The 26,632-nt window shown below is 31.5% G+C and overlaps 1 protein-coding gene and 1 long non-coding RNA gene across 9 annotated transcripts in view; one reads left to right on the forward strand and one right to left on the reverse strand.

Annotated features, from left to right (window-relative positions):
- The window catches only part of LOC102132238 (uncharacterized), a 159,917-nt gene that overhangs the window by 108,267 nt on the left and 25,018 nt on the right, over nucleotides 1-26,632 (reverse strand). The gene's annotated exons all lie outside the window — the stretch shown is intronic.
- Nucleotides 1-26,632, forward strand: part of PCDH17 (protocadherin 17) — a 97,472-nt gene that overhangs the window by 55,898 nt on the left and 14,942 nt on the right. For 3 of the 7 annotated variants that reach the window (XR_012426679.1, XM_015439304.4, XM_015439303.4), the window contains one exon: nucleotides 21,779-21,862. The exons of the other annotated variants lie outside the window; for them this stretch is intronic. Coding sequence is in view for 2 of the 3 variants with exons in the window: in XM_015439304.4 (XP_015294790.3) it covers nucleotides 21,779-21,862 (84 nt within the window). In the remaining variant the exon portion in view is untranslated. The remainder of the gene's footprint in view (nucleotides 1-21,778; nucleotides 21,863-26,632) is intronic. 7 annotated transcript variants of the gene reach the window in all.

The following is a 26,632-nucleotide window of genomic DNA, read 5'->3' on the forward strand; positions in this document are numbered from 1 at the left end:
ATATATATATATATATATATATATATATATATATATATATGGGAGAAGCATAATATAATTAATGCAATCATTTAGGAAAGCTTTTTCAATGGCTCCACAGACAAATTGTAAGAGAGAAAAGATGATGTCAAAGGGGTCAGTCTGGGTCTATTTCCCATATAAAATGATATGGACCAGAATTTATGTGGTGGTCTGTATGAGTGGAAATATGAAGATTTGAGATAGTTTGCAAATAAGTAACAGAATTTGGCAATTAGATGGATATGACATCTGTAGGAGAAACAAAGTCTGGGTAATTTAGAGAAGAGATATAATATAAAAAACTAGATTTGGAAATATGAAAATAATGTAAACTTCAGACTTTAAAACTACCATTGCTAATGGTGTTAAACTAGATAGTGGAAAATAACATATATTTGAATTCTCAAGGCAAAGTGAAAGTTTATTTCCTTGAAATATGGCCTATGATTAAAAAATTTGAAAACTTCTTGAACACTCAAGAAGGGATACTTAAAATTTTTCAGCCTAGAATGCACTGTGGTCTGTTTCACAAATCTTTTTATTATGACTGTTTGTGTTTTATTTGAAATTCCAGCATTTTCTCTTAAGAACATAGTGAACCCCATCCTTTAAATGCATAACTGTTAGAAGCAAAATAGAAAGTTTCCCAACTGCCAGACCATCACTAAATGAGTAATCTCTAATATGTATTCAGAATAGTTAAATAATGGTTATAATAGAAGTCTAAAAATGGCACATCGTGCAATTCCAAATTCAGTTGATAAAATGCAATTTTAGGTAGTTTATTTTATTCTCATTTACATTTCTACTTTTCATTATTAAAACAACTTTATGTTCTGTATTTCAAAGTGGAAAGTAAATTACTTCTGAAACATTTAAAGAAGGTTAAATGATTGGAATTAAGGAATTTGAAAGTGACCAAGAAAACATCAGCAATTACTTGAGAAAGAGAGTGAGGAGAAAGGGAAATAAAACTTATTCCCAGGTGTGTGAAACAAGCTGTTTTCTTTCAATGGAGGTTCTTAGAATGTTTTTGTTGGTATTTTGATGTGTGCAAATTAGAAGTAGCTAGCTATTAGATTAAACACAATCTCAATCTCAATTAGATTTACATTTGCATTGTATAGATTTGAATGGCCCTTGAGGTTCATTCTGTAATAATGAAACTAACTCACTTTTTAAAAAATCTAAAATTACATTATCAAAGAGTAGCTATGAAGGAGTTCACTTGAAAAAAATTTAAAAAGAAGGTTTGCATTCATTATTAACCTGTACAGTGCCTTTCATTTGTATTTAGCAATTTAAAATATTATGATTAAAATATATAAAATAACTAAATATTAAACACTCAATTTGACCATGAATACCTGAAAAGAATGATGAAAGTTTTGTCCACACAAAAGGATGAATATCACAAATTTTTCTATAATGATGTGTCCTCTTGTTCCCCTCTGTCACTACTGTCCAAGGCTGAAGTTGTGGAGGGAGCTCCCCCAGTGGAGCTAAGTCCTCACACATAACAGATTGTCCTCCACCTTCATCAGGTGCAAACATATGTCTTAAAATAAGATCTCTAATTATTTTCTTCAGAAGTGACACTAAAAGCAAAATTATTGTTTTAAAGGATATGAATAGTTTTAAAGGTTCTTGATGAAAACAATAACTGCATAGGAAGTTAAAGTAAAATTAATAGGCTATAGATTCTTCAGAGTCTTCACATAACCAGGCCAGTTTCCAAAAAGAAAATACTCTTAAGAAGGAAATATACTTAGATTTTTATATATCATATTTAGGTTTTAAAAATTATGTATGAAAAATAATTATTTTAATATTTAGACTAGCATCTTATCCTTATTAATGCTGGATTTTTACTGTATTGTTGGCATTATTTGGGCACAAGTGTTTTTACAAATTAGTAAAAACATATGCTTTTCATATCCTTTTATTGGAACACATCTCTAAAAGTGGCAACACAAAAATAAGCAGTATCAGGTAAACTAATAGAATCTAGAATAACTTTTAAGAATTACTATAATATCATCTTACTGTAGTAAAGAGTGTAGGAGATTATATTCAAAGGTTCTTCATCTAATTAGAATGTAAGCAGACCATTTAATGATGTGTAAGGGAGTTCAAGTTTTAGATAAAACAGTTTAGAAAACCTAAAATTATTGCCATAATACTCAAGAGTCATATACCTTTTTTAAAATCAAATTATGCGACTGAAACTAAATAGGAAAGGTGAAAAAAAGTAAAATCATGAATTTCTTCAGGTGAAATGTATATGTAATGTATATTTATAATGAAAGAGTATGACATCTCAATAAAACTGAAAATTTTTGTGAGTAGAAAAATTTGATACAATGCATAATCCATAAATATAAGTCCTTTTTAGTATCATTTATGTGTGATATAAATCATGAAATCTTTATCTTGTGCCAGGTATAGTTTTTATGATAATCTAAGCACAGCATGTTCACTAATTGCATTACTCTAACTAGCTGTATTGTATGCCCTTCATTTGACAATATAACTGTATAACCTTTGAAAATGGTATCCCTTGTGGTTTTTAAATGCAGTATCAACATTTTGGCAGAATCATTTTACAGACATTTAAATTACATGCATTTGAGTTAAAAATTACAGCCTCAGAATAGTGTCTGCAATATGTATATTTTTTCTTTAACTCTTGCTCATTGGAAGTATAATAAATTAATAATTCTTTGGTAACTACCAATTCATTAGTCAAAAGTGTTTACCAAAATTAAATATGAAGTAATTATGAAGAAATATTTAATTATTTCAGCTAAAATTCTGTTATTAAGTGAAAGAAGTAGAAAAAATGAAGCAAACTTTTTGTTCATTTAAAATGAACTTAGTTCACTCAATACATGACCATTTTTATAGTTTATAGCACATAGTGAAAATATTTAGTAGGATGATCATATAATTTATTATTCAAAATGGCTAATTTTTGAGGATGAAAGGGACACTTTTAAGTCTTTCACTGGGACAAATAGTTCGGGACAAATAGTTCAGGAAAAATCTGAACTTATGACCAACCTAATAATAGATAATTTTTTTTTAATGATGAAATAAAAGGTAATCATGGAGAAAACCAAAAACATAAGAACCATGGAGTGATAAAAAGTGGGGAGTAAACCAAGTATTACTCTTATTTGTCTCTTTTGAGATTATTTTTTAATGTTAAAGCTTTTAACATTTACATTTTAATTTTTAAAAAGAATGTAAGCTATTTTTGGTACTCATAGATGTAGTAAGTGTACACATCAATTAAAAGCTTAAAAGCTTTACAAATAGCTTTACACATCTCCCTTGTGTATTTAGAAGTAGAAATGGGTAAGTTGAAAGGGAATCCATGAGAAAGAAAATTATTTAAATTTTAATTCATGGAGACAGTGGCCTATCTAGGATAATTTTAGGTGCTGCCAGTATGAATGTATAGTTTCCTTACATATTTTGCCTTTGCCTAATTAATAAACACATTATTGTTATGATGACTAATATAGGTATTTTATTTTTGAATTGAAGGCAAACCTATTGAATGTATATCAGACTGTCTTTCTATTTTGAAATTATACTAGAGCTTATTAAATTTTAATACAAGTAAACCAATTTAAGGTGACTTATGGTTTAATAAATGCCAGTGAGAACAGGAAGTTAAAATGCTTATAAAATCAGGAAGATAATTTCAACTTGATAATGTTTCATGGTGCAGGCTGATAACATTTTCTCTTACTATTTCTTTTCATCCTCTATTTTCTGGTAACCAGACACTGATATTTAGCATTTCATGCCTTGAGTAACAGTTCTATGCTTATTATTAAATTGTCTGCAATTTTATGGATAAATAAATGAGAGAGTCTCAATTTCTTACCCATGCCCAGGAAGCATACTGACAATTTTTATTTCCATACATCCATTGAATGTTACATTAACTAACTGCTCTCTTGGTTTATCAACAGTTAATTATATCTGTAGTAATTTGAAGTTTTACTTTTTAAATATTGTAATATGTTTGAAGTTAACTAGGCTGGCATTTAGGGATTGTATTCACAATGAAATAAGACTTTTAGAACTTTCATAGTAAAATGAGTTAAGATGTGCCATAAACTAATTCAGCTACTTTTATAGTAATTCAAATGTTTTATTCAATGTATAAGAGCTACATCTGGGAATGTTAAAATGCTATATGTATTTCATATCCTTTTATTGGAACACATCTCTAAAAGTGGCAACATGAAAAGAAGATGGAAAGAACACAAATTAACTTGTATTTTAATATTCACTTGTTTTAGATTGAGTATTATTTTTCTTTCATTCTTACTCTTTTCTTTTTTAGTCACCCTTTCAAGCCTTCCTTTCAAAGGGGAGAAAAAGAGCTTGGTTAGTTTTCCCAGCTCAGCTTATAAACATAAATCTCATTTTAAATACTACTATTTCAATTAAAAAACAAGTTACACATTTTATTATACATTATATGTCTTTAACAGTAAGGTGAAGCACATCATAAAACCTTTGGATTTTTATTTATTTGAACTTGTTTTAGAATCAAGTTATTGTATGCCCATTTCTCTCACAAATACATAGATATAAGAAGTATAAAGATTTTTTGTTTTTCAATAGAAGAAATAGAGACAGTGGAATTTCTCAGCTTTTCCATAGTCAAAAAGAAATCCATGACTCAGCCTGGATAGGAGGTTATAGTTTCTGTACTTATCTCCAGGGATGTGCCTGTTGTCAAGATTTCCACTTTCATTTATTTCCATGGTTTTCAAATACCAAGAAAGTTAGTGCTCATTGAAATAATAAAGGTGAACACCTGAATGCAGACCAACATTTTTTTTTTTTTCGTTTCAGTATGATAACTAATTGTGAACTGAAATAGTATTCGGGAATCCCAGCACTTTGGGAGGCCGAGGCGGGTGGATCACGAGGTCAGGAGATCGAGACCATCCTGGCTAACACGGTGAAACCCTGTCTCTACTAAAAATACAAAAATATTAGCCGGGCGTGGTGGCGGGCGCCTGTAGTGCCAGCTACTCCGGAGGCTGAGGCGGGAGAATGGCGTGAACCCAGGAGGCGGAGCTTGCAGTGAGCCGAGATCGCGCCACTGCACTCCAGCCTGGGCGACACAGAGAGACTCCGTATAAAAAAAAAAAAAAAAAAAAAAAAAAAAAAATTAAAGAAATTTGGTATATCTGTTCACTTACATTCATATATATATCAAGGAGTTAGGATACAAAATATCTTCTCTAAAGAATGCTTAGATCTTGAGATTCTGATTCGTTTAAATATTTTATATTGCTCTTTCATACTTTATTTCTTAAGGTTTAACTTAGAGGAATTACAGATAGGTTAGAGTGGATGTGAGTCCTATATATATTATTTGGAAATGATGAATAAAGTCAGATTTTATAAATCGAATTTCTTAAGTTTCTTAAATTTGATTTCACTTAAAATCATTTGGACCTTATTGTTTCTAATATGATGGCTGGAGAGACACAATAATTTAAAAATGATTGCATGATTTTATAACTTTCAGCTGCACAGATATCTTTTATAAAAGATTAAATTATTAAAAAACATTTCAGTCCAAATAATTATTTTTCTAATTATATAGGTCTTTTATGTTATTTTTCTCACATTTTATAATCTCTTCTTTTCTTTAGAAAAAAAAAAGTTTTACAAATTCTTGATTTTCTTTTTAAAATTTTCAAACTATTACATTTTAGATTTCATCTTTCTATATAAGTTATGTCTTCAGAGACCAGTTAAAGTCAAAGGAGGTTGCAGGAATACTTCCAACTTACACATTGTAGGTACATAGATCCAGCATTCAATCAAGTGTTTTTTTATTTTCTTTTTTGAGGTAAATGACTTAAGAATGGCATACAAGGCAAGTCTAGGCAGCACATCTTGCATATTTCATAGCCAAATGTTTTATTTCCATCTAGATCAAGTTAGATGTAAAATGAAATCAATCCTACCTTGATTTGGCAAAAGTTGAGTATTTACTCAGTTGTCAAGATGTGACAGCTAGAAGTTGGTAAATCAGTCCAAATGTATGGGTTTATGCTGTTTTCTCAGCTAAAGATGTTTGTTGTTAAAAATGCTCAATGGGCATGAGTTCTGTTTGCAACAGTTTTGGAACATAATATAATTGCTACATTATAATAGCTACTTTCTTATTTGTAAAATTATGTCAGCAATACCTTGTATACTTACCATAAAGAGCAATTGTTAGAATCCAATGAGCAATGAATATGAAAAGATTTTGATGAGAATGAAGGACTTTCTTTTGTTTTGTCCCTTTCTAGCCCTGTGCATTCATATATATATATATATATATATATATATATATATATATATGTGTGTGTGTGTGTGTGTGTGTGTGTGTGTGTGTGTGTGTGTATATTCCTCCTATTAAAAAAATGCATGTCCAGAAAGTGTTAGGGAACATTCTTTACTTCAGAAGTTAAAAGGAAATTTGAACCTTCAAAAGATATCCTAATCAAATTCAATTATTGAATAAACACATTTAACACTAGGGTAAGTTTCTAAAAGAAACTATAAAATGGTAAATATTATGTGTTTTCATTTTTTAAAAATACTTTCCTGAAGTGAAGTACTTTTTCTTGAGGTCAACATTTTATTATTAAAAAATTTTTAATCTTTTTAAAAATTTATCTGAAAACCAAAAAAACAGTTACAGTATATGATAGTATAATTGTTCCATTTTAATAGTCTATTTTTTCTCCAGTCCTTAGAGAGATCTTATGTAGGCCATTGCCAGATGTATCATTCTAGAGTATATTAATCAAGGATCCGAATCAGGATGGCAACTCCTGTGTGTCCAAAGAGCTGGGTCAGGATGTTTCTGTAATTCCTTGATGAGGAATAGAAAGATATTGGCCTTTTGTGCTATATAGATTTTAGTGTTTTGTATTTTATTAACCACTTGATTGCTGCCCAGGATACTTACTAAGTAGGACACATTTTTATAAGTGCAAGTCTCAATTATCCAGTTGAATGGAATTTTTAGAAAAGTCTCCTACTGACTGAAAAAACTGAAATCAATTATGTTTTTCTTTTCTAAATAAATTAAAATCAAATGTACAGAGAAAAAGGGAAGATTGAGGTACCATCTATTTATTGTAGTGCATCTGTCACAAAACAAAAGCTTCAAGTATATTGATAATTTACATTAAAAAAAAATAACTGTCAAAAAGGAAGGAGATGATCATATTTAGTTTGTAAATTTTTGATTTTCATTGAACAATTTTAGCATAAACCCTTGGTTTTAGGATGCTGCCAAATTGAGGTTTTCATATGAAGGCACACAAGGTAAATTTGAGGTTCCAGATAAAATGAGAGAAATAAAGAAAGAAAGAAAAGGAAGGCAGGGAAGAAGAAAGGAAAGACAGAATGGTGGGGGTCATGGGGGAAAGGATGGAAAAGATTAGTTTCTAAAGGTGAATTTTGTCTTCAGGGGAAAGAAATGTATTCACTCTAACTATTTTATGAAAATCAATCAATTTTTAACATATAGTCTGGCAGTTATAATTACCACCTCAAAACAACACTTTATGAAGAAACATCAATTTAGGGATGGAAAATTGGGACCAAATTTAAGTGTTGTGGACCAATGTGGTAGATTACAAAATTGCCACTACCATGTCTCTACTTAATATTCAGCCCTTTACTTATATCATTTCTGTCCTCAAAGATTAAAACCATTCTAATTTATATCTTATTTCCATATTACTAAAAAACAAATAATGGCTCAATAAGCATTCTTATAACTTAAAGTCTCTGCTTTATCCAGGATATATTGTTGTTTCATATAAAAGTAGACAATTAAGCAGAAAATCTGGGACCTGGTTTAGTTTTGTCAGTTGCTGATATAGATCAAGTCCCTTTAACTCTTTGGTTTCAGGACCCTCATTTGAAATCCCAAACTGTTAGCAGTGGTCTCTCAAGATGAAGTTCAAGTGTATTGATACATGTGAATACAATGTGTGAACCCTGTAACTCTATACATATGATAACATAACGGTTGTTCTTAGTAAAGAATAGGACTACATGATTGATCTTTATATTTAATTTGTAATTACTACCTTGATTTTCCAAACTAGTTGCTTTTGACTTTCAACAGACACATTTGATGAAAATACTGGCTAACTAAGATACTGAGTATCTTGACTAGAATACAAAGGAAAAACTGCAGATAACATAAAATTATTTAAATCTTTATTTTTAGACAACCAAATTCTTATTTTACAAATGTTCAAAAAAAGTTGATTGTTAATTTCGTGTAAATTAATTATGTTTTATTCCCAATATTTTAAGAAAACCATCTTAAATGTGTAGAGAAATGTAATAAAATAGAATATTGATGGAAATGTTAATGTTACTTAAAATAGATCATTTTAATAAAGGAAAATACGGATATATACTTTTTGCAAAAAAAAATGGAAAATAATTGGACTGTTTTTAAATGCCTTAGGATTAATTCTTTGAAGCCTATCTTATATGGTATCCATTAAAATATACCATATTTTAAAATATATTTCAAAGAATTAATAATAAAATTGAAATTTATTTTGTCATTTACACGGGATAAAGGAAGTTAGGGGTTCTGTTTTTTAAGCAAAATGCCAGGTTTTACACATTTTGAGTATTAACAAAGGAAATTAGAACAGATCTATAACTTGAGATTCACAATGAGGAAAAAGCCTTTTTTTCTTTCTAAATGGCAGTGAAATTGCTAAAGTTTTTGTCTGTTTTAGTAGAAGAAAGGAGTCAAATATAAAGGTTGGCAGTGCTTTCATCTACTTAAATTCCTCCCACATCCACAGTTGATTGACAGTCTCAACAAACTGATAATTGCCCATTTGGTTTGTTTTAAATAATTCTTAATTTTTTTTTGTATTTTAAAGTAGGCTTGAAGAAATCATTAGGAAATACTTGCATCAAGTGGGATCATTTGCTTTTATTAAGGTGGGGAGTCCATCCTTTATGGAGGCAATCTTCTTTCCATTGGGGCACCTGCTTCAGATTTCAAATGCCCCTCTCTTCATTAAGCTGCATGAGCTTGTTTTCATTAAGTGAAAACCCCATGAATTCAGGCTGGTTTTTATTCTTTCTGATCTCTCATGGCTAGACAGAGTAGTTCTTATTTATTCATAAAGTAAATGGTTTTATGCAGATTAGCCATGTTGCAGAACAGTGATTTAGCAAATTTTTGCATGTGTTCTGTGCTAGAAATCTAAGACGGTTTTCTTTTTTCCTCAAGAGATACTGGATTTTTAAGTCATCCTTTTAGATTTGTGTTAATAGGTTTAACATCAAATGTATACAACTCACATAGAGAAAAAAAAATCGTTGATCTTGCCAAATAAGCAAAATAGGCTAAATGACGTTAAGAAGCCAACTATTTATTATATCCAGCATGAATTGCTATGTTACCATTGTTATCTGATATTTAGGCTTGTAATAATATGTTACTATCAAAAGTTAAACTGTGAGCCTCCTGTTAACAATTCATACTGGCTGGATAAGAATAACTGTCATTATATACTCTTTCTGTAGAGTCAAAAGTTAAACAATCGAAAACGGTATTTAGAAGAAAAAAGACTATAGATTTCAAATAATGAAATAAAACACCGACTGTGTATCTTTAACATACTCATCCTAGAGCTCAAAACAAAAGTGATTTTTTTTTCTAGGGTACAAATGAAAGTTGGAAAAGGAGTCAGTAACAAAACACAGAACCAAAAATCCTAGTTCGGGGGTACTTCACATTGAATAAATTTAAATTGTATTTATTATGTGAAATTAAATAGGTCATAATTCTACTTTGGGTTTCTACCAGTCTTTCAAATATATTAAAATATTTTTTAGTAGTCCTGATATTCTTCAGTTGTTTCTGCAGATAACCACATCACAGCAGTGGGGCATCTGAATTCAATGATAGTGAAAATTCATGGCCTTGAAAAAGCAGCACCATATACATTTGATGCAACATTGTACAAAAACATTTCTTCAAGTAACATTTTACCTGGACCTAATGTATTTTGTGGTGCCTAGAATTAGAACATGTTCTGAATTGATTGAATTGATTCATTTCTATATATAAGTATGAAGATAATATATACAAAAATATATATAGAAAGACATATACATATATATACACACACACATAGAGAGTTTATCTTGTTTAGTTATTTTTAAAAAATAACTTAAGATTCCTTATTCATATGCTAAAGTACCATTCCTAGAATATATTTATGGAAACAAACTTTCCCTGTTGACCTTATAGGAAAATTGAGGCTAGAAAGTTTATCACATAAATATTCTGTTTGAGATAAAATTAGTGCTTAAATATTGGTTTTCAGGGGCTGAGAAAAATCATGCTGCTTTCTCGATCCTTCCTGGAAAACAGAGACTGATTTTACAGTATGGGCACTATTCCTGCTCATGTTACTGAAAGACACCAAATAGCATATCATGCTTTTCACAATTTCAATTGCTAATTTTGAGCACGATATAGTGAAATAAGTTTACCTATTCCACAGAAATCATTGAATAATGTGATCCACTCAAAAAATATTCCAACATATTGTCTCTCACTCTGAAGCTGATTCATTCAGGTTACAGAGATATAATGATCCGAAATGATGCCTAATAAAATGGCCTTCAACACTGTTAATGCCGGCCTTTCAGAGTGAAAGAACTCAAATGAGCAGTGACCTTCACATTATGTAGCATATCTTTATGAGAAATTGAAAAATGGAAAGTGATCTATAGCACCTTGCAGAAAATCAGAATAAAATACTAGCTATTTTATGTCAAAAATTGAAAGGATAAAGGGGGGGGGAAAACAAACAAAAAACAAAACGGTAGCTAGAAAACCAGCTTGACATATTTTTTCACTCACTCTGATTCAATTATATGTAAACAGAGCTCCATTTTGACAAGTGTTTAGCTCAAGGCACAGATTTGAAGTATTAGAGATAATGGCAGATTTATTAGAGTAACTTTTGCCAGGATCTTTTAGTGTCCTAGATAATTACCAGCCATGGTACATCTCAATGGTTTCAGCTTGTAGTATTTTAATGTGTATGCGTTCCCTTGTAGGCATTGACGTTTTGTCAAAAGAGATACTAGAAAGTTCATACTCAGTTCTGTTTCATTGATTTGTGTTTTTAAAGTGTGTATGTGTGTATGTGTGTGAAATAACACATATCTTTGTTTTTATATACCCAAATTGAAAAAAAGTGAAAGTTTCTTTTAATTTCCTGAATTCCTAAGAAATTATTCTCCCAGCTATCTTTATAATTTTAATTATTGATCTGTCATTCTTTGATTACTCAAGTGAGCGGCACCAGAATTCTTTCATCACATTTGCACATTACATTTCTCTCTCCTGTTTTGTATGATTAATTTGCACAGTCTCTTTGCAAACTTGCAATTCGGATCCTCATGCCTTTGTATCTTCCTTTTGTTTTACCTTTCTTTCTTTCTTTTTGTAATACTTTTTTTTTTTTACAAGTCATGTTTGTATTGCTTCTTTTATAACTCTAAATTTGGTTTAAAGTTTTTTGATTAGCTTAATATTTTATATGGATATTCTTACCATTTCTCTATTTCTGTTCTTTGTGGTAACTATTGTTTCTCTCAAAAATGATAAAGATTTTCTACCACATTTTTCCACGTACATTGAAGGAATCTTCTTTTCAGTCAGTAAATATACAACTGTTTAAATATTTTAAAATATTAAAAATTTATATTCTTCTCCAGGAAAAAATGTTAAAATTATTCAACACAATGAAATTTTTATTTGGTTTACTTTTTTAAATGACCTTTTCAGAACAAAATAAAGGATACTAAACTTGATCTTTCTTTATCTTATGAGTAGGGATATCTTATGTCACGGTTCACTCAGAAAAATCTCTATTTATACATATTCTTCTGGCAAAATTATTAATGGCAGCTCCTATCACTTTCAAAATGGCCGTGGTTTGGTCAATACATTCTGTGGTCAACTTGTTATGAGTAACTACCACAGAGAAACACAAAAAGAAAAATATAGAGATACATGAAGTGTGGAAAGAGACTAGAGTTGGCATCAGTTGAATAATTCTTGTTTTGTCCCTAACTATCCTGGACCTCAATATTCTTACCTGAAAAATAAACATTTTTTAATGATACTTAACATTCCTCACCTCCCTAAAATATAAACTATCACACATAATTACATCTCTCTCTCTCTCTCTCTCTCTTTATTTTTTATTTTTATTTATTTACTTTTTTTTTTTGAGGCAAAGTCTTGCTCTAGCTCCAGGTTGGATTGCAGTGGCGTGATCTTGGCTCACTGCACTCTCTGCCTCCCGTCTTCAAGCAATTCTCCTGCCTCAGCCTTCTGACTAGCTGGGACTACAAGCGCATGCCACCATGTCCAGCTAATTTTTGTGTTTTTAGTAGAGATGGGGTTTCACCACATTGGCCAGGATGGTCTCGATCTCTTGACCAACTACACAAAGATTATGTATGCTAATGTACAGTAGCGGCAAGGGAAGAAGCTTAGATGGATATATTTGTTTTGAGGGATTGAAGAAGCCTAATTGTGGGACTAAATATGTTCTTTCTTTTGTTTGAAATTATGTTGATATTGTCCAAAGGCATTTGTCTTCGGAAAAATATAAAGTAAATATATTAATGTGACTGTCATTCTATAGGTGAACAGTCAGTCATGCACATTAAAATTTGAACTAGACTAGACTAGAAAAATTCAGAACAAACACTTCTGAAATAGGATTATTTTCACAGTGTTCAATTAAGAGGTAAATAAGATGTGTTTTAAGCCAGGCCTGGTGGTTTGTGCTTGTAATCCCAACTACTTGGGAGGTTGAGGCAGGAGGAAAAATGAGCCCAGGAATTCGAGAACTGCCTGGGCAACACAGCAAAACCTCATCTCAGTAATAATAATAATATAATAATAATAGCAACAATAATGCCCTTCTTTTGAGTCATGATTTTTTGACTATCAATAAACAATGTGTAAATAATAACTAGATGTTTAGACTAAAAATAAACCTTCCGTATTATTTTCTTACAGAATTAAGACTCATAAAAAAGAATTTTTTTAAATGAAGTATAGTTTACCAAAAAAGTCAAAGACAGACAAAAGCTAGCATTATCTTTCACAGTTTATCAAACTACATTGTCACAGGGTTACTTTATATTGCCCCACTGTTGTCTGTCTGTTTGTTTTTTAACATAACCTGTAGAAGCGAAGCAAAAAGTGATGGGAACATAATTTGTATGGTAGATATGAGATACTGTTCTAAAATTTGCTCTGCTTCTAACTTGTGTGGGGCCCTGGTCAAATCCCTTTACCTTTTTGATACTTCCCAGAATTTTCTACTAAAGGATCTCTAAAGGCAGAAAAAAATAAATACATACTTCTGGGCCTTCCAACTACGGCTAGAAGTATTTGATTCTCATATTTTAAATTTAAGACACCCGTGATTTTCTTTATGTCTTATAATTTCAATATTTTTAAATTAAGAAGTAATGTTTAAAATTATTTTTCATCTAGTAATTTTATTCTTCAGAAAAATGTGCCATGTTTGTTTTCGGTTTTATGTATCCTGAACATAGTCTCCTATAAGAGAAGTACGGTGACAGATGACCAGTGGCTCTAAAATTCTGATTCTATTCATTACAAAAATGACATCGAAGTAAAGAATAATATATTTATAACATGTTTGCTTCAATTGTAAATGAATTCCACCCTCAAAAGTTTTGTGTATTTGTTTTGTTTATTACATATTTAAATTTTGAATAACTTTTATTTTAAGTGTAGTAAAGTTTTAAGTGTATTAAAAACAGCAACAACAATAACTGTATGGGTTTTGTTTTGTTTTGTTTTGTTTTGTTTTGTTTTGTGATGGAGTCTTGCTCTATTGCCCAGGCTGGAGTGCAGTGGCATGATCTCGGCTCACTGCAACCTCTGTCTCCCAGGTTCAAGCGATTCTCCTGCCTCAGTCTCCCGAGTAGCTGGGATTACAGGGACGTGCCACTACGCCCAGCTAATTTTTGTATTTTTAGTAGAGATGGGGTTTCACCATGTTGGCCAGGCTGGTCTCAAGCAAGCTCCTGACATCTGGTGATCCACCGCCTCAGCCTCCGGAAGTGCTGAGAATACAGGCGTGAGTCACCATGCCCGGCCTGTTTTTCTTTTTGATTCTGAAACGTAGCTTCAAAATAAATGGCTTTCACTTGCAAAAGGCTCCATGTCTAAACAGAGTTTGTGCCTGAATTATATTGTACATTTATTCATTTGCCCACCCAGCCCTACTTGGCATTATAACCTAATGGCAGCATTCACTGGGTGCTTTGCATACGTGTATTCACTTAGCCCCCACAGAAACCCTGTGAGGATAGCCCCATTTTTACAGAGGAGGGAATGAAAGAATATAGAACATAAGAGAATTGATCTAGAACACCTATAGTAAAACTTTAAATCCGGCTGTGCAGGGTTGCCAAATTCAACGCCTTCCCTTCCCCAATGTTCTAACTGCCAGACATCATTTGTATTTGCAGTAATACACATATTCAAGTTGAAATTCTCAACTCCTCAAACAAAGCAGGCAGCTATAGTCAAAGGATAGTAGAAATACTCTCCCTTTGCCTCCACTGTGCTCTCCAAGCACTGAAAGAGCTCAGCAGTATCACATACAGCTGCATGTGGCCAGACAGCCAGTTTCTGTCTATAAATGACCCACATAGACCCATAGGAGAACACTGTCCTGCTCTTATTGTCTTTGTCACATTCTGAACTGCTACTAACAATGAGCTCAAAAAGTGGTTAGAAAAAATAGCTATTAGAAGGAGGCACAGTTAGAGATGCTGGCAGGCTCCACCTGACTCTGACCTTTCTGCCTATCTCTCTGCAAAAGTATGTAAGTGTTTGTAACTGTGTTGTGTGTGTGGTGTGTTTGCACGTGCACATGTGCATATATGTGTTCTGTCTTATATCACCAGTTTCCTTTTATTAAAATTACACAAGTGATGGAGTTAACTGGCTTCTGTAAATGTTTCCCACTTTTGAATGACACATTCTCTTTTGCCAAGATAAGAATTTAAAAGTCCATAAAAGGCATCTTCTTTTTCTCTAAAGTTTGAGGTTATGGGTTTTTTAAGCCACATGACTTTGAATATAATTTAATCAGCTTGCTTTTAGGCCTAACGTACAACAGATATGAACTGCTTGGCATTCACATTTTTTTTTTGTTTTGAGACAGGAAAAACTTATAGATAATTTGGGGTGCTTAAGGAACTTCTAGGGGTAGTAAATAAGTAAAGGTGACATTTCCCAATTAGGTTAACAAAGAAAGTCTAATAAATTTAGGGATGCAAGAAAATGTATAGTGGAGGAAAGATAAGGAGGAGCGAGAGAAGGAGATCAGAGTAAAACAAACTCGTCTTTCATGCCTCTTCATAAAATCATGTCTATGGCCCAAAAGAAGGAAACGAGCTCTTTTTCTCCTGCGATTTCTATTATGTTTTATTGTTCTGTTCAAAGACTTCAGATTAATTGCTAGAACTTCAAATTAATTAGCCTGAGTTAGCATTCTCTTTTTTAGAACAATTGCACAACATGTTGAATACAGCTAATAATTGAGTACTGTACATTTCAATATCACTAACTGAATAAACTTCTAATGTTCTGAGCTAGTATTCTTAGCATTGTATGTAGCACTGTAATTCAGCCACCCTATGAGTTTAGCATATTTTTGTAAACTAAACTAAGAATCTAATTAATTATGACCTTTTTAATGTAGTAAAATTTTTATTTGAATTCCAAAATTAAAAATAAAGAATAAACTTCCAGAAAATAATTTATTTTGAGTTGTGGAATACACATAGGCTCAGTATTTTTGGTTGCATGGTCTACCAGTGATGTTTGTTTTCTGTCATAATAAGAATGTTGACTTATCCTTTTATTTTTACTGCTGTTGCTACTATTGTTGAGCTAGAGAAAGTCACAGAAAAAATTTAAGATAAGATTTATTCTTGATTTGATTGAATATTTTTATACTCTTAGATACCTGTTCTCTGATTTCAAGACTAAAATGAATGAGAATTCAGCTATATAGGTTTGTAGTCTCTGAAATTTAATCACAACCCAGCTGTACCTGTCAGTGTGCCATTTTGTTTTGACATCAAATTGAAATGGTTTAAATGATTTCTCTCTTCTTTGTAGCCATTGTCAAGTATAATGATGATTACATGGCTTATTATGTCTTCATGACTTTTTGGTAAGCATTACAGATAACAAAATCCGCTCTCTAAAGCAGTCTAGTAGGCAGCAGAAATTTTGTAGAAAACCAAAAGTCTATTGAGCATTTTTCCCTTTGATTATAATTCTGATAACATAAACCATTGTTTAAATATAATTTTGCATTATATTTCTGAGTCAGCATAATGATTGATAGATAAATATTAGGAATAATTTTAATTTAATAGCTATTCCCTATTGTAAAGCCCGGCTTGCTGACTCAAATCTCTAAAAAAACTACTGAAACCTAAGATGTGGGCACTGTAATTGGAAGCCATTATTTGAAACAAAGTGACAAGGGGTAATTTGCTATGCTACAATAAAACATGCATTGATTTTTCATTTAAAGAAATTGAAATAACATGGCGGAAACATTCTACTTTGAACAGTATCACAAAACAATAAGAGATATTTTATTGCATTTGTGTGTAAGATACTCTTGTCAGTTTTCACACACCATTAGGTTTAATCACTTTGAGGTATATTATATAACTTGGATAGATTGATTTGTAAGATCTGCACTTGCTAAGGACATGTGAATACTATATATACATATACATTATATAATGTGTATATGTGTATGTATATATCTATATTATGTGTGTATGTGTATATGTATTTGTAATGTAGAATTTCTTTAGCATCCCACAACGAATCAGTTGTAAAGTTTGACTCAATGTCTTTTTAAAGCTACTTGACATTTACTCTTTTCCTCCTCCACGACAGTTATTTCGTGAAGTAGAATCCCTTAGGGAAAAAATATGATTTAATATTAATATAGATATAAAACCAAAAGAAACAAAATACATGCATTTGTACTAAATTGAGAAATGCCTTTGCTAATAACCCATATAAGTATTGCTAATATATAGTGTATTTTAGTGAAATTTAGCATAATATTTCTTAAGGAAAATATATTTCTGCCTTTTTTATCTAAATGAAAAATATAATCAATGCCTTTTAATAAATGTATAAATATGAAATATTTTTAATGTTTAAGTTTTCATTTTCTAGAAAAGTAGGACAATTATTTATATATTGTCTGAAACAATGCAGAGTACCATCTACTGGCATCATCCAGTCATACTATTCATATTAAGTATCTGACTAAAAACATGCATGTATATGGAGCTATATTTACAAATACAAAGACATGTATTCTCCTTATAGAAGACAATCTCATTTGATCATTAATCCAAATATCCATATGCATATGTGCACATTTTGTGCACATGTATTGTCACACATTTCATTTAATAACTCACTAGTATATATGGAAAATTTAAGCAAATTTATCCCTGGAGATGACGCCAAACATCTGATATACTATACATATAAATCAAACACAGTACGCAAACAGAAAAGAGAAGTTTCAGCAGTTTTAAAAAATAAACAAAAATAGGTTGTGTGTGGTGGCTCATGCTGTAATCCCAGGACTTTGGGAGGCCGAGGCAGGTGGATCACCTGAGGTCGGGAGTTCAAGACCATCCTGACCAATATGGAGCAAATCCCATCTCTATGAAAAATACAAAATTAGCTGGGTGTGGTGGCACATGCCTGTAATCCCAGCTTCTCAGGAGGCTGAGGCACAAGAATCACTTGAACCCGGGAGACAGAGGTTGCGGTGAGCCGAGATTGAGCCATTGCACTCCAGCCTGGGCAACAGGAGCAAAACTCCATCTTAAAAAATAAAAAAAATAAAAAAATACTCTCACCTTTCACTAGGTGTCAGAGAAAAAGCATCAGATCACTTCTACACGTTGAAATCCAGGAAATGTAAATATTAAAACATGAAACTGAAAATAAAAGCAAAACTAGTAATTAATTTGTAGACATTTTAAGAAAACTTTTTTCAAAGTATTTGGTGTGAATTGGAACAATTACATATGTGTTTCTTGGGTGCTGTCAATTGAGTCTTACAGTGAGCAGCATCAATTTTACTGGCATATATACTTATGTCTTTTGCCAAATTGTTTATTTGTGAACCATAATATGGAAGACAAAAATTTAATTTTGTCATTTCAATCTTGTTTTATCTTTCCACAATCTACTTTTTAATTTTCTCCATTGCCATTATCAGCAGCAATATTTTTATTGCTATGTAGGTGTTTTATATTTTGAAATTATTTTCCAACAGGCTGAATTAATTTCCTAGGGCTGCTACAACAAAGCACCACTAACTGGGTGACTTAAAACAAGAGAAATTTATTCTCTCATGGCTCCGGAAACTAGATGTACAAAATCAAAGTCTAGCAGGGCCATGCTCTCCATGATGGTTTGTTCTTCATTTCATCCCATCCCTGTCCTTTTCAGTCCATGTTGGCAATGTTTCTGTTAGTATAAAATTCTCAAAAACTTTGTTCATCTTCTGTGTTGACAGGATCAACAATAGACAACATAGTTCTCTATAGATCCTTGCTCAGTAACTCCTTCTCTAATCCTAACCACTGTTGAAATGGTGGCTTGGATCCTTAAGTCACTTGCTTAATCTCTTTAGCAAATGGTTGTTGAGCCGTACCCTTGACTCTGTTTCCAAAGCATGTTATCTGATTGACAGCTGAGAATTTTTCAAATCAAGTGCTGCTTCCCTTTTCCTTAAGAGTTCATTCCTCAATTATTCTCTTTTCCTTTAATTAATTTTCTCAATTTTCTTTTTCTCAATTATGCAATTTTCTCAATTACAAAAGTAACTGCAGCTTTTGCCATTAAATAAATTGCCAAAAATGCAAGTACTTTTGCACCTAGCTAATATAAGCATCAAGAAGAGTAACCACATTACATACATCATACTTAGCTTGGAGATCTGGGCTAAGTATCCAAGTTCATCACTTACAAGTTCTACCTTCTACTTAGTAGTAGATCACATTTGGCAAAGTTTTCTGCCACTTTATAACAAGGATTATCTTACTTTCAGTGTCCAAAAATATTTCAATTTGAGATCATTTCCATTTATGACTATATATACGTATATATATACGTACATAGTCATAAAAAAGCTTTCTCTGTAGCTTTGTTTGTGATATATGACCATTTGTGTGTGTGTGTGTGTGTGTGTATATATATATATATTCATAATAAAAGCTTTCTCTGTAGCTTTTCCTTTGCTTTTTTCTGAGCCCCCAGCAAAATCAACTTTAATGTCATTATTTCCTTCAACAGTACATTCAAAACAATGTAGGCTTTTTCTATCAAGTACCCTCAAAGCTCTTTTAGCTTCTACCCACGGCACAATTCTAAAGCCACTTCTACATTTTTAGATATTTTTTATAGCAGCACCTCACTTCACAGTACCAAAATTAGTAATGGTTTTCTAGGGCTGTTATAACAAAGTACTACAAACTGTGTGGCTAAAAATAACAGAAATGTATTATCTCATAGTTCTGGTGGCTAGAAGTCCAAAATCAAGGTGTCAGTAGGACCATGCTCTGTCTTATGGTTCTAGGAGAGGACCCTTCTTTGACTCTGGTAATTGCCAGCAATCTTAGACACACTTCAATCTCTGTGTCTATGGTCCCATGATGTTCTCCCTATGTGACTGTCTCTGTGTCTCTGTTTTCCTTCTTACAAGGACACAAGTCTTTGGATTAAGGCCAACTCTAATCCAGTATGACCTCACCTTAAGTAATTACATCTGCAGAGACCCTATTTCCAAATAAGGTCATATTCTGATGTTCTGGGTTTACATACATTTTGGGGTGGGGGTCAGTATCCAATCAAGTACACAGCCTATAGCTGTTTTTTCTTCAAATTGGATGAGATCAATTTTTCTGATTAAAGGAGTTGTGTACTTTATGTGACTGCTTATATTATTTTAAAAATATGTGACATATTTTGAATATATCTAAATACATTAGATATTGACGATGGAGTTTGGATTATTATCAAGTAAATGTAAAGTGCCTTCTACATAGTAAAATGATTAATGGATATTAAAAAGTCTTATTGTTGGTAGGATTGAAAATCTAAGAGGGTCATGTTATATGTTGAAAAGACAAATGAGTTTGGTAACAAAGTAAGAATATATGAAGGTCATAGACTTTGAGTTTTTTTATATGTATTTGGCAAGAACTAGTGCTTTTTCAGAATTTCAAGATGAACATAATAACAAGGTAATTTACAGATTATTCTTTTTCCCTAAACAAACATTCAGTATATTCTGTATTCTCTTTACTCTGTTAAATATTACAATAGTCATCATTTAAATGTGTGTGAGGCAGACTTATTTTCAGGTGTTTCCATCTGTTGTGAGAGTATACTTTAAAAATAGGACAGAAACTTACACAAATTAAACACAAAGCCAGGGGAAAAAGAAAAGAATGAAAGAAACATCCCCAGGGCAACAGTGAGAAAAAAACCATTTGAGCTACTTGTTATTAATTGCTCAACCTGTTTTACCTTGGAATCCTACATAATTATATTCCAGGGGAGGGGCAAACAACAGATGTTGAATAAAGGTTGAATCTCAGAAAATGAGACTATTTTAAAAATAAAGTTACTCTTGCTCACCAACAGGCTTTCTTTAAAATTATTTTTTGGCAGGACTTTTAGGCAGCAATTGATTTCTCATATTCACCATGCATTTGTTCATTTCAATAACATTAATGCAAAACAAAATGTTCTTTTTTGGTTTGTTTTAGTCTAAGAAGTAGATCAAATATACATGTACATAATTTATCTAAGTTAGAGGCTCATAAAAAGCAAAACAAAAACAAAAGCAAGAGTATATCACAGCATTTTCTTAATGTTGTATTACATACATGTTTCACATCAGGTAAAAAAAGATGTTACAGAAATATATATTATATATCTCTCTCTATTTTATATGTATATATATATATATTTCTCATTGCTAAAAGTCAGTACATTCTTAAATTAGGTGACTGAGTAAAGGGCTAAATTACAAATAGTCTCTTGTTTCAAGTTCTAGACAGCATATATTGTATAGTTAACATTAAGATTCAGTACACATTTTTATTAAAACCTTGGTAACTAGGGATATTATAGAATAGTTTGTGACTTTAATTTTTGGGGCCTACTTGTTCACATCTTGTATCCACTATTGCAGAAAATTATTTGATTTAAGGTAAATGAACGCATCATCATCATGAGTGTATTTCTTCCATGGACCTAGGAATACATCTGATTACTTTGCACTGTTTTCATCTCACCTAAACTTAAATGCCCCCAGAAAAGTAATTTTCTTCCAATAAGACTAAGTCTTGTGTAGCTGGGGAAATACCAATGACCATATCTTTTAGATATTCATCATTCTAAGAAATTTTAATATAAAAGTTAAAATCAATAGAGAAGGATTCGTAATTCATTTGGCCCTTTTTCCTACTTGTTTTTTTCTATTTGTTAACTAAAAATATTTTATTTTTCAAGCATTCCCGACTTTGCTTTCCTTTGCTATCCTCACCCTACACACCATCACAAGTAGACTTCAGTCTGTTGATCTGCTTCCTCCAGGTGAGCAATTTCTTCATCTGCTAGCTTTCTTCTCTGTGATCCAAATTTTACTTGTTAGATGATAGCACTCATAAAACTATACATTTGCAAGGCAGAACGTGTGGACCTTATTTCTTTAAAGGAAAATAGCATAGTAAGTGAGTAATTTTCTTTATTGTTTCTTCATTAATGCTCTTAGTATTTCAGGAAAAGCTGTATAGTGTTAACGGTTGAAACAAGAATCTAGTCTTACACCAGGTTTTTCATATTTGTTATTCTTAAGTGAGTTTAAGTGGGCCAAATCGTAATTATTTCATATTTTGAAAATTCTACCGCTTATATTAATTTCGCTTAGGATATAGTGTAGAATAAACTGATGGAATAGAAAGTGGGCTATACGGGAAAGAAAGACTTGATTATTTTCTTTTGGTGTGAGTTGGTGGTGTAGATGCAATCTGCTTCACTGTTACCACCTGAAGAACTGTTTCACCTGAGAAACTGAGTCCCCAAATTCCTCTTTACTTTTGGACTCAATTACACATCATATTAGCTAAGTGTTACTTTGTGAAAATACAATAAAGACTTCTTTATACAATACTTTTAAAAACCTTTACATAGCAGCCCCATATAGTTTCCTAAAGGCAAGGCAGAACCAAAATTATGTAAATTATAATGGCCAATGAGGCTAATGAATATTTAAATCCCTGGAACTCCATAAATTATGCAGTATATTTCAATCTCTAAGTATGCACTAGATGTGATTCAGATAATCTTGGAAAACACATTAACATTTGAAACAACTGGAAAAATTAAGTAACAAACAGAAAAAAGTATTCCTATCTCAGGTGAAATTTTAGCTCAACATATTATATTATTCTATGTCTGGATATCATCCAAGTCTCTGAGTCATTTGAAGGCTTTTGAGAGATTTGATTGGTTTCTGCATAGTTTAATCACTACATAAGAAAAACACTTGCTACTAGAGAAAATGATTATATCAGGTTGTTGCTGTGTTTGAAAAACATACATGTATATTATAGCAATCTAAGAATCGCAATTTTTCTTGCTTTATTCATGCCAGAGAAAGAGACAAGGTTGCTTTATTTCTTGTATGGAAATGAATGGAAATTGGAGGAAAATTAGAACAGCTTTAAACAGACAAAGTTGTAGCTGGGAAAGTTATAACTGTCCTTGATTTGGGGGTAATAAGGTGAGAAGTTTGAAACACAAGCGTGGGCGTGTGCATGCACACACACACACATATATAAGGCCTATATAAAGTCTTCCTTGTTACCCTTGAATAACTGATTTCACATTGATTAAATTTTAATTAGTTGGGAAATGAGTTATATTTTTTCATTCAGCAAAAATTAAATTCAAAGGTATCATTTATAGCAATACATCATTTTGGATTTTAGAATGTAAATTCATATACATTATTTCATGTGTTCTTAATATATTTCTGTCTTGATCTCACATCCATTCCCTGCTCAAGTGTATGTGAATGCTCAGTGGTGCATACATGCACAGGCACATGCACACATGTGAAGAACCATGGCCATTTACCCACAAGAAACACAGAGCTAGTGTTGTGATTGAGCACCAGGAAAACTGGAAGCTGTTGTTAGGTAAATTAAGCCTGATTTTATGTCCACTAAGTGGTTCTCAGAGATTGTTGCCTTTAGGCAAGGCCCCTTCTATTCATTTCCATCTGGCATATGAATGTAATTATTTAGTCATGTATATGAAGGATGCATGCATAACCATATGTACCTTTGCTTTTTAGCTGTATTCCTTGGGTGATAATTATGTGACAAATATGAAGTTATCTTTTTAAACTTACGTTTTCTCAGTTAAAGTATCAAGATAATCAGCAGAGCAAAGCTTGCAAATATTTTCTATGAATATATATACTATAAAACTCTTCAATTTAGAATACAATTGTTGAGGCTACTGAATGTAGTTTTGCATATTTTTATTATCATAAAATTACTATAATATAATAATTTTGTCTCTGTTATAAAATAATCATACTAATATTTTTATTTTTGTTTAAATTATCTCCCAAATAGTTCATATAGATATAATCTTTGTGTTTTATAGGTAATAAATACATCAATGAGTTATGTATCTTGGGATGTATAGTTTTTAATAAATTCTTAATCTAACAATACATTATTTATATTTGGGATTTTATGCAGATATATTTACTTTTAGTAATAAAACAACTATATTCAATAAGAAAAAAAGCCTAAGTTTCTTTTTACTAAGGACTGCTAACCTAGTAATTTTTCCATTTTATAATATACCAGGTAGGTTTCCTTTGTGATCATAAATACTTTTTTCATTTAAACAATGAGTATTAAAATAAATATATTACTGGAAATTTGTCGAATCAAATAGTTTAATTGTAGTTCACTTACAGGTAGACCTTGGATTTTAATGCTGGGTAACTTTATCTCAAGTCAAAAACTCATCTGAACCTGAAAAATGTACACATTCAAGGTTAGAGTGAAACTTACTTAAATTCAAGTGTTTTTCTCCTTTGAGTAGAGACTTTGTGATCCCAATTATGTGTCAAATAGAAGTGTCCACATTCTCCAATTGACTTATTAATTATATTTCTAAAGGAATTTTAGGGTCCAGTTAGAAGACTACTGCTACTTTCCTAAGCATTATAAAGAAATTTGCTGTGAAAGCAAATGTAAAAATCTGACTTGCTAGAATTTAAGTTTATTTATTTTTTAATATTAGAATTGCCTAAAAATTTTATTTTGGCCAGATTGTGGAGGTCTTAGAACACCAAACTGAATAATTAATCATACATTCATTTTTGATAATGAATATGAAAATTGTTAAATGACTCCTTGAAAATACCTTCGGCAGCAACAAAAAATCACTTACTTCTAAGATTGAATGAAAAGATTATTAATAAGAAAAACTCAAAAATAGCATGTTTAAATTAAGAAAGACTGTCTTAATTAGTTCTTCTGTTATATCAACATGAATTCCTTTTTAGATTAGATTCAGATTGCAAGTCTGAAAATAAAATAATTGCTTATATATTTGTATTTGTTTTCAAATCACAGAAAATACTCTCCAAGATGAGAAAGTATTTAAAACATCACTGTTAGTCACTTTTTTGTCTCCATACTGTATGTCTCATGGTACCATTTTCTTTAAAAACACATTTTTATCTTTACTGTGATTCAGAAATAGCCCTCTCCAGTAGCTTTTTTGCCCCTCAGTTTGATTACATAGCAGGATAATCTAAAGAGCCACATCTCCTCTCTTTTAATATGTAAATTTCCTGACCTCTTTTTACCAATTTCTCCATTGCTTCAGTGTGTTTTAATGATTACAAAACATTAAAGCTGTTACTAGAAAAATGGCTTGTCATTGCCAGTAAAACCTATTTCAAGAAACATTTCTGTATATTTACTTTAGAACATGGATATTGAGTGCATTGATTTTACTTAAAGTTTTATTCTTGGGATGAACCAATTGTAGAGGATAAAACACATCAGCTTCCAATAAATTTATAGCACAGTTACAGGTAATAAGAACAGAATGGTTTTAGAGAGGTAATTCCAAGAACAGCCTTTATTCAAAATGTCAGTTGTCATTCCTTTCCTACTCTTTAGAGATACTTTTGACTATTTAAAATAATAGTAGCCATAAGATTCATGATTTCAGCAGCTTAGGGTAGGGGTACTTGTTTGAGTAAGATCAAGGCCAAATTGTTTAGGTCAAAATGCCTGTATTTTATTCTAAAGTTACCTTTGGAAACTATCGTTTTAATTGTCCTCTCAGAAAGAATCCACTTCATAGGAGACATTTGTATGTATTTATTAAAGTATGTATTTATTATTATTTTTCTGTGTGTGTGCATGCATGCACATATACACGTATGCATGAATGCATTGAGGGCATTTAGCTTTAGTTTTTACATTTTTGTTATATAAGTACTTTTTGCAGAATCATTTACGGAGTAGTATAGTTTCATATATATTTCTCACTCATTTGAATCTTTAAAAAAACCTTTTGTATTACTTCTTTCTTCAAAAGTATAATATTTTTGAAAATATTTGAGCAAGACATCCATCTGTTCATCTAAACACGTTCGTCTAAACATGTTCATCTAATTTGAGTTAACAAAGGAAACTTTAGATCTATCCCAAATAGAAATCTTTGAGTTTAATAAATAGCTTCTGGAAACTAGAATGTCATTAAAAATATTAAAATATTAAAAACATTCTTTAAAAATCTATCTTCTGGGACTCCCATATCCTATTGGCAGAGGTTGATTGCTAAATAATAAGCCAGAGAAGATGAACTGCATCTGAATTAACTGTTTTCTGAGAGTGCTAAAACTGACACCGGATTCTGTTTGCTTGTTTCTAGCAATTGAAAACAAGAGCTGCTAGAAACAAGATGAACAACAGGATTTAAACTGATAAATAGATATACATCCCAACAGCAATCAGATAGCAGGCAGAGAAAAACACTAATAAGACTCTCTTGCTTGCTTCTTACAACAAGTTTGGCTTAATAGGCATGTTTTCATTGACCTTCCTTACAGGATTACCACTTTGCTAGGAGGATGACTTGAATCTTAGATGTATTCATCCATGTCATCAAAAACGGTGTCATTATCAGAGATGGGGTTAGCTTACAGAGGCAATAAAAGCATAAGGAAAACATCCTCTCTAAAGATGAAGAATAGTAGAATACTTAAACAGTCTTGGGTCTGAAATTCACAGTATTATTTAAGTTGCTAGAATTTTAAAT

This window comes from Macaca fascicularis, chromosome 17 (assembly GCF_037993035.2).
Source record: "Macaca fascicularis isolate 582-1 chromosome 17, T2T-MFA8v1.1".
Classification (NCBI taxonomy): Eukaryota; Metazoa; Chordata; class Mammalia; order Primates; family Cercopithecidae; genus Macaca; species Macaca fascicularis.